Here is a 15244-nt window from a genome sequence, read left to right as displayed (position 1 = left end):
TGTTGTTTGCCATGGGCAGAAACCCTGTGGATGGATTTAGGGACCTGAATGAAGGACCTAGAGTTACTGAAGTACAGTATGAATAATGGTAGACTGATGAACCAGGGATGATTATGGTTGTTCCCTTAAAGAATAAAAAGGGATGCAATTGTAGGAAAGTTAGTTCTGGTAACTTTGTAGATTTTGGCCAAGACCCAAGTGTAGAAATGATGTAAGGAGAGAAGTGGAGGTCATTACAGATGACATAAACCACAAGCAAGCACAATTAGAGGAATGTTAATTAGGATGCTCTCAATTACAAATAATGAAACTTTAAAATGGCTTAAATACCAAGGATATGTCTATGACATAAGAGGAAATTTGGTCGCAGGGAGCTCAAGGATCTCAGATTCCTTGACATGTCCTCAAAATCTGACTCTTTTCATGGTCTGTAGACAGTTTCACTACCCACTGTCACTTGCAGATGATAATATCAGAGGGCAGTAAAGAGAAACATGCCTTTTCAAGAGCCTAAGCCCCCTTTAAGAGTAAAGAAAACTTGCTGGGCATGGTGACACACAACTGTAATCCAAGTGTCTTAGTAGGTTGAGGCTGGAAAATGGAAAATCACGAGTTCAAAGCCGGTCTCAGCAATTCAGCGAAATCCTGAACAACTTAGTGAGCTCCTGTCTCAAAATAAAATATAAAAAGAGCTAGGGATGTGGCTCAGTAGTTAAGTGCCCCTGGGCTCAATCCCTAGTATCAAAAAAAAAAAAAAAAAACAGGAGGAGGAGGAGGAGAAGATTTGAAAAGCATACTCCAGCAAACAGGTTGCAGTGGATCCTAACAAGTACCCAATTTATATCCCTCTCATAGCAAGGAGAATGAGAGTACCAGGATTGTGGCTAAGTATATACCACATGAGCAGCATCTAGGAACTTGTGATGAATACACATGCTTAGGCCTCACCCTAGACTTCTTTAATTATGAAAGACACTCACGGCTGAGTAGAACTCACCAGTATGTGTTTTAATCGGCCTTTTAGATAATTTTGATGCACATCCAGTTTGAGAACCATTAGCTTAGAGCAATCAAGGTTTACTCCTTTGGGCTAGGGAAAGGCCTAACACCCTGAAAGGCTGAAAGACTTGGAAAAGAAAAGAGAAAGAGGAATGGATGTTGGATAGGCAGCAAAAAAATATGTCTACAGTTCTTCAGGGAGTAAGATATTTCCTAGAGTCAGTTAACATTGCTTCATCTCTTCCTCTCCCTTTCCTCCTCTTTGGGCCTAGAGACATGGTGCTGTACTACCTGTTTCATCTCCCGGACAATGTACCTCAGAAATATGATTCTTTAGTTGTAGCTGCTAATTATCATATCACCATGGCTATAATCTAGCTTGTTTGCTTTGAAGTATTTGAATTTCCCTGGTTTATAAAAATATAAATACAAAGCAAGAACATTTTAAAAACTTAAGCAAGTCTTGTTAGAGGTCATTTTTGGTGGTCACATAGGGCTTTTCTTTTCCTTTCATTTTTTCCTTTTTCTAATTTTTCTTAAGAGCATCTATATTGATTTTATATTAAAAGAAAACTTGGCTTTAAAGATATTTTTTAATTATGTTTGTAACAGATTCCAGTAACTTCAGTGTGTGAATATTAATATTGTTTTCCTTTATATGATTTTATTTTGTACATCTAGTTGTAATAACATTTTGCTTTTCTCATAGGTTTCCTAAAAGGAAAAATGGAGGAAACTCTAAATCAAATGCAGCCACTGAATGAAAAGCAAGTAGCCAATTCTGAAGATGGATATGTATGGCAAGTCACTGACATGAATAGACTGCATCGGTTCTTATGTTTTGGTTCTGAAGGTGGGACTTACTATATCAAAGAACAGAAGCTGGGCCTTGAAAATGCTGAAGCTTTAATTAGATTGATTGAAGATGGCAAAGGTTATGAAGTGATACAGGAAATAAAGTCATTTAGTCAAGAAGGCAGAACCATAAAGCAAGAGCCTTTGCTCTTTGCACTTGCTATTTGTTCCCAGTGTTCTGACATAAGCACAAAACAAGCAGCATTTAAAGCTGTTTCTGAAGTTTGTCGTATTCCTACACATCTCTTTACATTTATCCAATTTAAGAAAGATCTGAAGGAAAGCATGAAATGTGGTATGTGGGGTCGTGCTCTCCGGAAGGCTATTGCAGACTGGTACAATGAAAAAGGAGGCATGGCCCTTGCTCTAGCAGTTACAAAATATAAACAAAGAAATGGCTGGTCTCACAAAGATCTGTTAAGACTATCACATCTTAAGCCTTCCAGTGAAGGTAAGCATAAGATGTTCATGGGGTATGGGGGAATGGATTGTAGAATAAATAGTGAATTTTTATTTGACATTATGTAATTATTTCCAAGAATTAGCCTTTTTGAGACAGATTGATTGACTAATTAAAATATTTAATGCCAACCTGGAACTAAACACCTAACAACTAATCATAGGCAATCCAGACATTGATAATCAAGAATCATATAACAATTTTACAAATTAACATCTAAATCTTAAAATGTCACCATGCTAGCTCGAGTGTTTACCCAAATGAGTGTGGGCTATGAATGGAGTATGGACTAAAGTTGTAATAAGCAAACACCAGCTTGTCAAATGGCAGATAACAAAACTGTACTGCTGTAGACACCCCTCATCCCCATCTCACTAGAACATTGTTGCCAAGGAACCTAAAGGCTACTTAAGATAGTGCACAGTTTAACAATGTAGGGTGTTAATTGTCCTTAGCTTTCACAGGGTAACTTGAGTACTTTTTCTAAACCTATGGGAAAAGACTTGAAGTTAGTTGTATCTAAAATAATTATCAGTCCCTCTTAGGAAGAATATAAAAACTTCTTGGAAGAAATAATTTAAAATATGAACTTCTGCAAAAATCAGCATGTCTAAAATTTGACTTTTTTTTTCTATCATAAATGAAACTTGAAAATGTAGCCTCTCAAATTTTATTTCTGCTTGTTACTTTGTGTACTTAAGCCAAGTAAATTAATCTTTCTGAGTTTTTGTGCCTTCCTCTATTAGAAAAGGGAGAAGGATAACATTTACAATTATTGTAACTAAACATAATAATGTATCTTAAAATACTTACTTAGCATACATATTTTCTGGTATGTAGTAGAAGTGCATTATTATTTCCCCTCCCCTGCTTCAACATATTTATTCTTTTTGATGTTGATTATTATCACCATTCATTCATTCAACAAATATTGAGTACCTATTATTGATGGACATTGTTCTAAGTACTTGGAATATGTATTATAGGAGTTAGTGATTGATACACATTGATGCAAACCCCCCCCCCCCATTTTTTTCTTTGTCTTTTGTGTGTGTATGTGCCCATGTGCATACATATGCAGGCGTGCTTCTGGCACATTGAAGTTGGGGATTTTAATGTAGTCAAACTTGTACCTTCACAGGTTTTTGTTTTATGTTAGGTTTAGAAAGGCTTTTTCTAAGGTCATGTAAGTAAATATTTACCTGTGATTTTTCCCAGTTATGCTGCTTTGTTTTTTTTAGCACTTAAATCTTTGAGTAGTATAAGGGAGATAGGCACCCAGCCTAATTTGTTTGTTGAAACACTGCATAGTAAAATAAAGTAAGTATGAGACTTAAAAGATCACCTATTGCTAATTCTGATTGGACAGATTAGTTTCTGAACTTGTGGAAATAGTTATTCTGGGCTTTCTTTTCTTGATATACAAAATACAGAGTTAGTAGATGTTTCTTAACTGATAGGAACAAAACTGATATTTAAAACCTTGTTAATTATAGCAATATCATATCTGGCTTAGAGGACCCCTTGGCTTTTCAGAATGAATTTTAAATAAACTATAAGCTACCAAAATAAGTAATATGTTAATGTCCTAACTGAAATCAAAGTATGATTCATTTATTGGGTATTATGTACCTGCAGGCTACTGTAATTACAGAATTGGGTAGGATAAGATTGCTTTAATAAATTATTTTCCTTGGTAAGACAATGTAGAAGACATGCTTGCATGAAACATTTAATCGTTTAATATATCATTACAAAATCTGGAAGATAAAGCTAGGCTCAATAGTGCACACCTTGTAATCCCAACAGCTTGGGAGGCAGAGGGAAGAGAATCTTGAGTTCAAAGCCTCAGCAACTTAGTGAGGCCCTAAGCAACTCAGCTAGACCCTGTCTCAAAACAAAATATGAAAAAAAAAAAGGGGGGGGGGGGCTGGGGATGTGGCTTAGTGGTTAAGCACTCTCTGGGTTCAATCCAAAACCAAAAATCTGGAAGATAAAAGATTCACAATACCTTAGAAGTTCCTGTATATTGGTACAAACTTTTGCTCATATTGTTTAGAGTTCAAAGAAATAGCACATAGGTTTATTCTTGCTTAGCTGTGTTTAATTTGACCAATAAAATATTTTAAGGAAAAAATGGAAGTCAGAAGACTTCATAAAAATCCATATTCTGACTTCTTAAAAGTACATTTTTAATAGTACTAAGGCAATACTTGGCTAACACATGTCAGTATATGCTCTCCTCAATTCATCACAGTCCTAATGACTTTGACATCACCATAGGCTGTTTTATTTCCTTACTTTGTCTGACTTTGCCTTGTAGACATTTAAATTTAGTAAATGAATTCCCCCCTTTTTAACAGATATGGAAACGAACACCTAGAAAGATCAATATTTATTTCTTCACTCACAAAGCTCTTTCTACTATTAGAAGAAATTACAGAAAGAATGAGCAAACTATTTTTCTTTTTTCTTAATTTATCCTGTAATGTCCTAACTGAAATATGTATTGTTTATATATATGCTTTAATTTGTTTTTTAAAGACAGTTTTAAAAGTACCTACCTGTCCATTTCCACTTAATTTCTACTATTCAGAAAAGCATATTGATTCAGAAGCAGAGAAGGACTAATAACTATTTATTGACATAGATCTGTATTCTTGTGAATTGTTCTGAGATTGTGAACCTGAAATGGGCACTGCCTACAGTTTATAATGCTGGTATTGTGGGGCAGGTGGGGGAACAAGCCTCTGTAAATTATTTAGGATATAGATGTTTTCTTTCCCCAGAAGTCTCATATTTAAACAGTAATGATAAAATTTGCTAAATTAATTTGCTCCATTTGCTTAAATATGTTTGTGATAGTAAAGAAAACTGCATCTCACTTGAGGGGAGTTAAGCTATCATATGCTGCATTCTCCAGAAACATGTTCTATTTTTTACTTGGTAATCCTGCCTGCCTTTTCAATTCTTTATCTTATTAAAGGACTTGCCATTGTGACCAAATATATTACAAAGGGCTGGAAGGAGGTCCATGAATTGTATAAAGAAAAAGCACTTACTGTGGAAACTGAAAAATTATTAAAGTATCTGGAGGCTGTAGAGAAAGTGAAGCGCACAAAAGATGAACTGGAAGTCATTCATCTAATAGAAGAACATAGATTAGTTAGGGAACATCTTCTAACAAATCACTTAAAATCTAAAGAGGTGAGTAAATTAATTATTTTAAAAGGAAATATTATATGTAAAAGGCCCTGATTCAATCCCCAGTCTTGCAAAAAGAGAGACAGACAGAAATTAACTAAAAAATGTCTTGAAATTAATGTTAATTTAAAACATCTAATACTGATGTCCAATTGGCATTTTGTGTCAGATCCACTCCACACCATATCCTGCCTAATTTTTAAAAATCATCTTTGTATTTTCTTCATAAAATACATACTTTCTTATTCTAGTAAGTTAAGCTTATTTGATTAGTCTTAAGACAAATTCTCATTCTGAAAGTACTTTGAAGTCTAAATAAAAGCCTTGGAAAATAAACTCCTATCATTGATATACCTGTGTTATACTCAGTTCATTTCTCCTTGATTCTTTACATTCCTTTCTATAGGTATGGAAGGCTTTGTTACAAGAAATGCCTCTTACTGCATTGCTAAGGAATCTAGGAAAGATGACTGCTAATTCAGTGCTTGAACCAGGAAATTCAGAAGTATCTTTAGTATGTGAAAAACTATGTAATGAAAAACTGTTGAAAAAGGTAAGTATTGTCATGCATCTTTTTTTTTTCTTTATCTACTAACTGAAAAAGTTGGCTTCTAAATTTTGGAAATGTAGTTAGTGCATATTTTAAGTGTTCTGAGACTTTTATAGCAGATTAACATTTTTTAAAAAATATTTTTAGGGGCTGGGGCTGTAGCTCAGTGGTAGAGCACTTGCCTAGCAAGTGTTGAGGCCCTGGGTTCGATCCTCAGCAGCACATAAAAATAAATAAATAAAATAAAGACATTGTGTCCATCTACAACTAAAAAATATTAAAAATATATATATTTTTAGTTGTAGGTGGACACAATACCTTTATTTTATTTATTCAATTTTATGTGGTACTGAGGATTAAACCCAGTGCATCACATATAAGAGGCAAGCACTCTACCATTGAGCTATAACCCCAGCCCCAATATACCAGATTACATTCTGACTCAGAATTCTAAGGTTAAAAATCCTCATTTTTCTCTTTTCTTTATAAAATGTATTTCTTAGCTACAGTAGCACACCATGTAATGAAAATGCATAATTACTATTTTTTAACTTGAATTTTGCTTTTACTTTCTATCTTTGTCTTGTTTCTAGGCTCGAATACATCCATTTCATGTTTTAGTTGCACTAGAAACTTATAAAACAGGTCATGGACTCAGAGGAAAACTGAAGTGGCGCCCTGATGAAGAAATATTAAAAGCATTAGATGCTGCTTTTTATAAAACATTTAAGGTTTGACTTTTTTTTTTTTAAATGACTTGGGAATTAACATTTTTTGTAAAAACATTTTAAAGGTAGATGAATAGTTGTAACCATTTTAGAGTATATATTCATTTGTTCTTCATTAATCTATGTGAAGAGGGTATATAAAAAACAATGTAAGTTTTTTTTGTTTTTTTTGTTTTGGGGATTGAACCCAGAAGAGCTTTACCACTGAGCCACATCCCCAGTCCTTTTTATATTTTATTTCAAGACAGGGTTTCACTAAGTTCCTGGCCTGGCTTTGAATTTGTGATCCTCCCACCTCAGCCTCCCAGGTTGCTATTAATCACAAGTACGCACCACTGTGACTGGCAATAACATCATAAGTTTATAAGTAAAGTATTTTCTATTATCTTTGGTTAGCAACTACTATACTAAGATGATTTTGATCATTTTGATAAATTATTAAATTTTAAAGTTTGCATTCTTGTAGGTTTCTATGACTTGGTTCTCTGCCCCTGTTTTTTCCATTAATTGGTAGATGAATTTCATCAGTCTTGATAGCAAGTGAGTTTTTCAGATGGAAATCCCATAACAGAATAATAAATTAAAATTTTGGGGTTTTAAAGTTTTCTTGATATGCAACAAATAACATCCAAATTCAGTAGTAAATTTGAAGGGTTATACACCATTGCCAAGTGATATTAATCCCTGATGTGCAAGGATGATTCAACATATAAAAACCAGTCTATGTAATGTATCACATTAGTAGAATGAAGGGACAGAAACACATGCTCTTCTAAATTGGAGAGTGAGGGTGAAGCACTTGACAAAACTTAACATCATTTCATGTTTTGTTTTTTTTTTTTTGTTTTTTTTTTTTTTTGGTACCAGGGATTGAACCCCAGGGTACTTAACCACTGAAACACATTCCTAGTCCTTTTTTTTTTTTTTTTGAGACAAGGTCTTATTGAGTTGCTTAGGGCATTGCTGTTTTGCTAAGGCTAGCTTTGAACTTGTGATCCTCCTGCCTCACTCTTGCGCCTCACCCTCCCAAGCCACTGGGTTTACAGGCATGCACCACCATGTCTGGCTTATTTCATAATTTAAAAAAGAAAAACAGTTTATAAATAAATAAGGGATAGAAATGAACTTTAATAAAACATAGCTGGGTGTTGCGACACATGATTAGATCGGTCAGGGTCACTCCAAGTGAATTTGGCAACTAAATAAAAACATATAGAAAGTACCTTTTCTTTGAGTCAGTGACCACTCCTCAGCCATAGCTCCCATAAGGGGGACAAGACAGACAAAGAGAGCGCGAAGCATGTGCTGAACACTTTTATTGGGGAGAAGCCATTCAAATGAGGCACGGGGTCAGGTTTCAGGGGGTTAGTAATGTCTTGCTATCAACAGGTTGACGGACATCTAGGAATTCCATGCCCATCTCATGTGCTATGTGGGGATCATAGGCAGAGCAAGCCAAAGTACATCACCCACCCAAACAGGGGCAACATCATTTCAGTCCACACTGTGTGCTCAGTGCTCATAGTTCACACACACACAGCCCATGGCTGGCTTGCCACATCTCCACATTCTCATCGCTCAAAGCTAAGGGGCGCTCAGTTCCTATATGCAACTCCTGACAGCTGGGTGTAGTGGCACACACCTGTAATATCAGAAACTCGGGCAGGAGGATTACAAGATTGAGGCCAACCTAAGCAACTTAGCAAGGCCCTAAGCAACTTAGTGAGACCTTGTCTCAAAAAATAAAAAGGACTGGGAATATAGCTTAGTGGTAAAGTTCCCCTGGTTTCAATCCCCAGTACCAAAAAAAACTAACATCCTACTCTGAAGGGTGAAAGATTGATAACTTTTCTCTGAGATAAGGTGTAGGTCAAAGATGTCTACTTTTTCTATTTCAACTCCATGTAGTATTATAAATTCTATCAATTAGAAAAGTAATTTTGAAAATTCCAAATTGGAAAGGAAGAAGTAAAATTATACCTGTCCTCTGATGCCATGATCTTACATTGTACAAAACTCTAGAGAATCCACACACCACACACCAAAACAAACCATAAAACAAGCAAACTCTAACATAAAGTTACAGGATGTGAAATTAACTTGTTATAATCAGTTGTATCTATCTAGTAGCAATGACAATGGAAAGGAAATTTAGAAAATTTTTTCATTTACAGTATCATCAAAAAAAACAACAAAAGATAGGAATAAATATAAGGAGATGCAAGAATCACATACTGAAAACTGCAAAACATTGTTAATAAAACTCAAGATGACAAATGGAAAGACATCCATGTTTCTAGTTTGGAACGCTTAAGATCACAGTGCTACCCAAAGCAATCTACAGGTGCAATACAATCTCTTTCAAATCCCAATGTCATGTTTTGTAGAAATAGAGAAACCCACTATAAAATTCATACCCACTATAAAATTCATATGACCCCAGGTAGCCAAAACAATCTTTGAAAGAAGTAAGTTGGAGGACTCACACTTCTGTATTTCAAAACTTATTATAAAACTACAGTAATCAAAATACTCTGAATTCAGAAATAAACCCTGACATATGGTCAGTTGATTTTTTTTTTTAAGAAGAATTTTGAGATATTTCAATGGAGAAAAGCAGTCTTCAACCAATGGTGCTAGAAAAACTACATATTCATGTGCATAAGAATGAAGTTAGGCTGGCTCCTTACACTATAAAAAATAGTACACAGTGGATCAGTGACCATTTAAGAGCTAAAAATGACCGTAGTTGTGGCTCAGTGGTAGAGTGCTTCTCTAGTAAGTGTGAATCCCTGGGTTCCATCCCCAGCAAGGAAAAAGAAAAAGAATGAAAAAATAACCTATACTATGGAAGAAAATACTTGCAGATCATCTATTTGATAAGGGTTTACTGTCCATGTATAAAAAGAATTCCTAAATCCAACAGCAAAATACAAATAATTCAGTTTAAAAGTAGGCAAAGTACTTTTTTCCAAAGATTTCTAAATGACCAATAAAAAAATGAAAATATACTCATCTTCATTAGTCAATAGGGAAATGCAAATGAAAACCACAGTGATGTACATTTTACACCTAATTGGACGACTAATATTAAAAAGCATAAAATAAATATTGGAAAGAATGTGGAGAAATCAAAACTTTGTTGTATTACTAATGAGAATATAAAATGTTGCAGCCCCTGGGAAAAACAAGGGCTCAAAAAGTTAAAACATAAAGTTATCATTCCATTTAGCAGTTCTACCCCTATGTGTATATCCTAAATAATTGGAACAGGTACTCAAAACAGATATATGTATAGCAGTATTTATAGCAGCATTATTCACTACAGCCATAAGACAAAACAACCCAAGTATTCATCAAAAGATTAACAGATTAAGTGTTTTATACACATAGAATAGAATAGAATATGATTTAGCCTTAAAGCAGTGAAATTTGATGAATACTATAACATGGATAAACCTTGAAAACTTTATGCTAAGTGAAACAAGCCAGACATAAAAGAGCAAGTATTATATGATTGCATTATATGATATATCCTGAATAGTCACTTTGGGGTGTTTTTGGTTTTGGTTTCGGAGTTGAACACAGGGGGCACTCGATCACTGAGTCACATCCCCAGCCCTATCTTGTATTTTATTTAGAGACAGGGTCTCACTGAGTTGCTTAGTGCCTCGCTATTGCTGAGACTGGCTTTGAACTCGTAATCCTCCTGTCTCAGCCTCCTGAACCACTGGGATTACAGGTGTGCGCCACTCCACCCAGCCTGAATAGGCAAATTTTGAGAGAGAAAAAATAGTATAGAAGTGGCCAGATGCTTGGCCTAGTAGCACACACCGGCAATCCCAGCAACTCAGAAGGCTTAAATTAGGAGGACCACAGATTCAAGGCCAACCTTAGCTGTACCCTGTCTCAAAAAATAAAAAGGACTAGTTATATAGTTCCCTGGTAAAGCTCTGCTGGCTTCAATCTATCCCCAATACCCAAAAACAAATGAAAAAGAATCTGCCTATAACAGATACTAGGGCAAGTTGGGACTGATGATAAAGTTTTCATTTAGGATAATGAAAAGGTTCTTAAAATAAAAATAATGGTTATACAACATTGTGAATGTACTTAATGCCACTGTATTCTACACTTACGAATGGTTAAAATTGGGCTAGGGTTGTAGCTCATTGGTAGAGAACTTGCCTAGTGTGAGCCACTGGGTTCAATTCTCAGCACCACATATAAACAAATAAGAGTCCATCGACAACTAAAAAGTGTATAATAAAACACATTACTCTCTTTTTTTTTTTTTTAAAGAGAGAGTGAGAGAGGAGAGAGAGAGAGAGAGAGAGAATTTTTAATATTTATTTTTTTAGTTCTCGGCGGACACAACATCTTTGTTTGTATGTGGTGCTGAGGATCGAACCCGGGCTGCACGCATGCCAGGCGAGCGCGCTACCGCTTGAGCCACATCCCCAGCCCCCACATTACTCTCTTTTAAAAAGCAAAAAGAATGTTTAAAATTGTACACAGGTGTGGGCGACTGTGCTTGGTGTCTGGCCACTTCTTTACCTACATTTTACCACAATGAAAGATTTCTTCCTAGAAGTTCCTATTTTGCCTTAAAGATGAAAATTTTTTTAAAAAATAGCATAATGACTTCTTTCAATTAAATTATTAGATTTTCATATTTCCTTTGTTTGACCTGAACTGAACTAAGAGCTAATAAGCTTTTTTGGTTTGGTTTGGTTTGTTTTTGTTTGTTTGTTTGTTTGTTTGGTTTTTGGTTTGGGGGTTTTTTGTTTTTGTTTTTGTAGTGCTGGGGATTGAACCCAGGGAGTTACATCCCTAGTTCCCCTTTTTAGTTTTTTATTTTGAGACAAGATCTCACTACATTGCAGAGGCTGGCCTGGAACATAGGATCCTCCCACCACAGCCTCCTGAATCACTGTAATATAGGTGTGCACCACTAATTTGGCAAGCTAATCAGTTTTGAATAGTTGTCTTGGTTGGTGTGTCAAAAATTAGAAGGTCGGTCGGCTGGGGTTGTGGCTCAGTGGCTGAGTGCTTGTCTAGCATGTGTGAGGCACAGGGTTTCGCCTCAGCACCACATACAAATATATAAATACAGGCCCATCAACAGCTAAAAATACATATATTTTTTTTTAAAAAGCCAGGCCCAGAGCTGGGGATGTGGCTCAAGCGGTAGCGCGCTTGCCTAGCGTGCGTGCGGCCCGGGTTCGATCCTCAGCACCACATACCAACAAAGATGTTGTGTCCGCCGAGAACTAAAAAAAAATAAAAAAATAAAAAAAAAAAAAAAAAGCCAGGCCCAGTGGCACATGCCTGTAATCCAAGCAGCTAGAGAAGCTGAGGCAGGAGGAATGAGAGTTCAAAGCCAAGCTAAGCAAAAAGCAAGGCACTAAGCAACTCAGTGAGACCCTGTCTCTAAATAAAATACAAAATAGGGCTGGGGATGTGGCTCAGTAGTTAAGTACCCCTGAGTTCAATTCCCTGGTACAAAAAAAAAAAAAAAATTAGAGACTCTTTTGAATGAAAAGTAAGGAAATAAAATTCTTATTTTACAGTTTCTGAGACTTCTTTTAATGATTGTTTTGTTTTCTCTTTAGACAGTTGAGCCAACTGGAAAGCGTTTCTTGCTGGCTGTTGATGTCAGTGCTTCTATGAACCAAAGAGTTTTGGGTAGTATACTCAATGCTAGTACTGTTGCTGCAGCAATGTGCATGGTGAGAACACATAAAATATTTTAGAGTGTTTGCTCCTCTGAGAAATTGTTTACTATGGGATTAAATTATAAAGGGAGGTATATCAACAATCTTTTTTTCACTTAATTTTATATTTAAAGAATTTTGTAAAGAAGACTTAAGTATATTGAAAATTATTTCTAAGGAATAGTCAGAATTGAAATTTTAAATTATATAATAATAAATATTAATAGTATTTTTGAGGAAGTAGATAATGCTTAAAAATTAATGACAAAGGGCTAGGGTTGTGGATCAGTGGTAGAGAGCTTGCCTAGCACGTGTGAGGCACACACGATTCTCAGCAACATATTAAAAAATAAAAATCTGTGTCCATACACAGCTAAAATAAAAAAATAAATATGTTTTAAAATATTGATGACAAAGATATCAGAAAACATAGAGCCAGGAAAATTATTTGGGTGTTTTTGTTTTCAGGGGTTTTTTTTATTACTGTGAATTTATTCCTAATTTAATAAAATGAGAATATAGTCTTTATTTGCTCCAAAGGATTATTGTGAAAAGTGGCTTTTTTTTTTTTTAAACCAGCTTCTTTGTAAGTTCGTGTAAACTATATTACCACTGACTTATTACTTTATTGTTGCACGGTAGTATAAGTTTAGAAATAAAACAAGCATCATAGTGTTGTTTGTTTCAGATGAAGTTGTATAAACTTCAAAACTATACTCCCTCCCCCCCTCCCCCGCAATCTGCTGAAAATTACTACCATTGAATTTTCAGGTTGTTACACGAACAGAAAAGGATTCTTCTATAGTTGCTTTTTCACATGAAATGGTACCATGCCCTGTGACTACAGATATGACCTTACAACAGGTTTTAATAGCTATGAATCAGGTAAGAAAATTTTATTAAGTTTATTTAACATGAAAAAAAAGTACTTGGGCATGGTGGCGCACATCTATAATCCCAGCAATTTGGGAGGCTGAGGCAGGAGGATTGCAAGTTCAAAGCCAGCCTCGGTAACTGAGCGAGGCCCTAAGCAACTTAGCTAGACCCTGTATCAAAATAAAAAGGGCAGGAGATGTTGCCCATTTGTTAAGTGCCTCTAGGTTCAATCCCTAGGAACAAAACAAAACAAAAAATACTACTTAATATGTATTATACAGTAATTTTATATTGACATCTTGCATGCTATATATATGTAAGAACAAATTGTTTTCTTGTGAGAAGTACAAAATTAAAAAGAAACTATGGTCTTATTAGGGAAGGCATATATTTTATATATATATATTGGCTGTAAATAAAATAACATGAAAATTGTATTTTTAAGTAATTATTTCAGACATCTCATTTATGGACACTAGGGCAATTTTATTCTAATTCATGGGGTTTTTTTGTTTTTTTTCCCTGGGTTAGATCCCAGCAGGTGGAACAGATTGCTCTCTTCCAATAATTTGGGCTCAAAAGACAAACACAGCTGCTGATGTCTTCATTGTATTCACTGATAATGAGACCTTTGCTGGAAGCATCCATCCTGCTATTGCTCTAAAGGAGTATCGAAAGGTAAAACAAACCTTGTTGTTTCTCATCTGAATAATAATCCATGCTTTTTCATTGTTTAAAAAAATAAAAATACTAAAGTAGCTCTGATCTTTGTGTAGACCCAGTGTCAATTATAGACTCAGCAGTACTTGCAATTGTAAAAAGTGGAGCTGGGGAATGTGGCTCAAGTAGTAAGGTGCTTGCCTGGCATGCGCGGGGCGCTGGGTTCGATCCTGAGCACCACATAAAAATTAAATAAAGATGAAATTATAAAAAGTCACTACAAATACATAATGTATTTATTTAAACTAGTTGCAGTGCTGTTATTAATACTATTGCAAATGGTAATAAAATATTTACCTTAGCTATACTTTTTTTTTAATAATTCATTGTACTCTTTGAAAAATTAAAGTCTCATTTGTGGTATTTGCAAACAACTATAAAAAATTAAACAAAGCTATAATCTGTGTCTTAAGTTTTATGGAAATACCTATGTTCTAGACTGTGCAACCTGACTGAGCTTTCTTAAATGACACAAATGTTCTGTAACTACAGATTCCAGTAATGGTAGCCACTAATCACATGGGACTGTTTAGCACTTAAAATGTGACTTGTGACTGTAAGTAGAAATAGACTTGTTAAGGAAGATGTTGTTCTCAAAGTATGGTTTCCCTACAAGCAGCCTTAGCATCACTTGGGACCTCATTAGAAAGGCACATTCCTAGGTTCCATCTGTCACCTCTAATCAGAAATTCTGAAGGTGGAACTGGCCTTCCAGGGAATTGTGATGCATGTAATTTTGAGAATCATAGGAGCAGGAATAGAACATAGATTTAATACAGCCTGAAGTCTGAGTCCTGAGTCTTTCTCTTCCACAAACTGAATCCGAGCAGATTACTTAACTGATACATGTCACAATACATAATAGTACTTACCTTTTAGGATCAGAACAACAATTACATTAGGTATATTATTTATTTATTTATTTAAAGAGTTCATTGTAGTGTCTGACATTCAGTGATTATTGGTTTTTCTCAAATATTCAATTATTTTAACAATAAATGTAGAAGTAGAGAACAAGATCTTATGTATGCACGCCTGTAATCCCAGCAGCTCAGGAGGCTGAGGTAGGAGCATTTCGAGTTCAAAGCCATCCTCAGCAATTTAGCAAGGCCTGAAGCAACTCAGCGAGATCCAG

General features: G+C 35.2%; 1 protein-coding gene across 1 annotated transcript in view; it reads left to right on the top strand.

Annotated features, from left to right (window-relative positions):
• The window catches only part of Ro60 (Ro60, Y RNA binding protein), a 35539-nt gene that overhangs the window by 11936 nt on the left and 8359 nt on the right, over positions 1-15244 (top strand). Inside the window, exons 2-8 of the mRNA XM_077802600.1 lie at positions 1709-2305; positions 5301-5521; positions 5925-6071; positions 6662-6799; positions 12412-12528; positions 13285-13398; positions 13921-14067. Of these exons, the coding sequence (XP_077658726.1) occupies positions 1726-2305; positions 5301-5521; positions 5925-6071; positions 6662-6799; positions 12412-12528; positions 13285-13398; positions 13921-14067 (1464 nt within the window). The 5' untranslated portion in view covers positions 1709-1725. The remainder of the gene's footprint in view (positions 1-1708; positions 2306-5300; positions 5522-5924; positions 6072-6661; positions 6800-12411; positions 12529-13284; positions 13399-13920; positions 14068-15244) is intronic.

The sequence above is a fragment of the Urocitellus parryii genome, chromosome 9, assembly GCF_045843805.1.
Source record: "Urocitellus parryii isolate mUroPar1 chromosome 9, mUroPar1.hap1, whole genome shotgun sequence".
In the NCBI taxonomy this organism is placed as follows: Eukaryota; Metazoa; Chordata; class Mammalia; order Rodentia; family Sciuridae; genus Urocitellus; species Urocitellus parryii.
The sequence above is the reverse complement of the archived record's forward strand: the minus strand, read 5'-3'. Positions and strand labels throughout refer to the sequence as shown.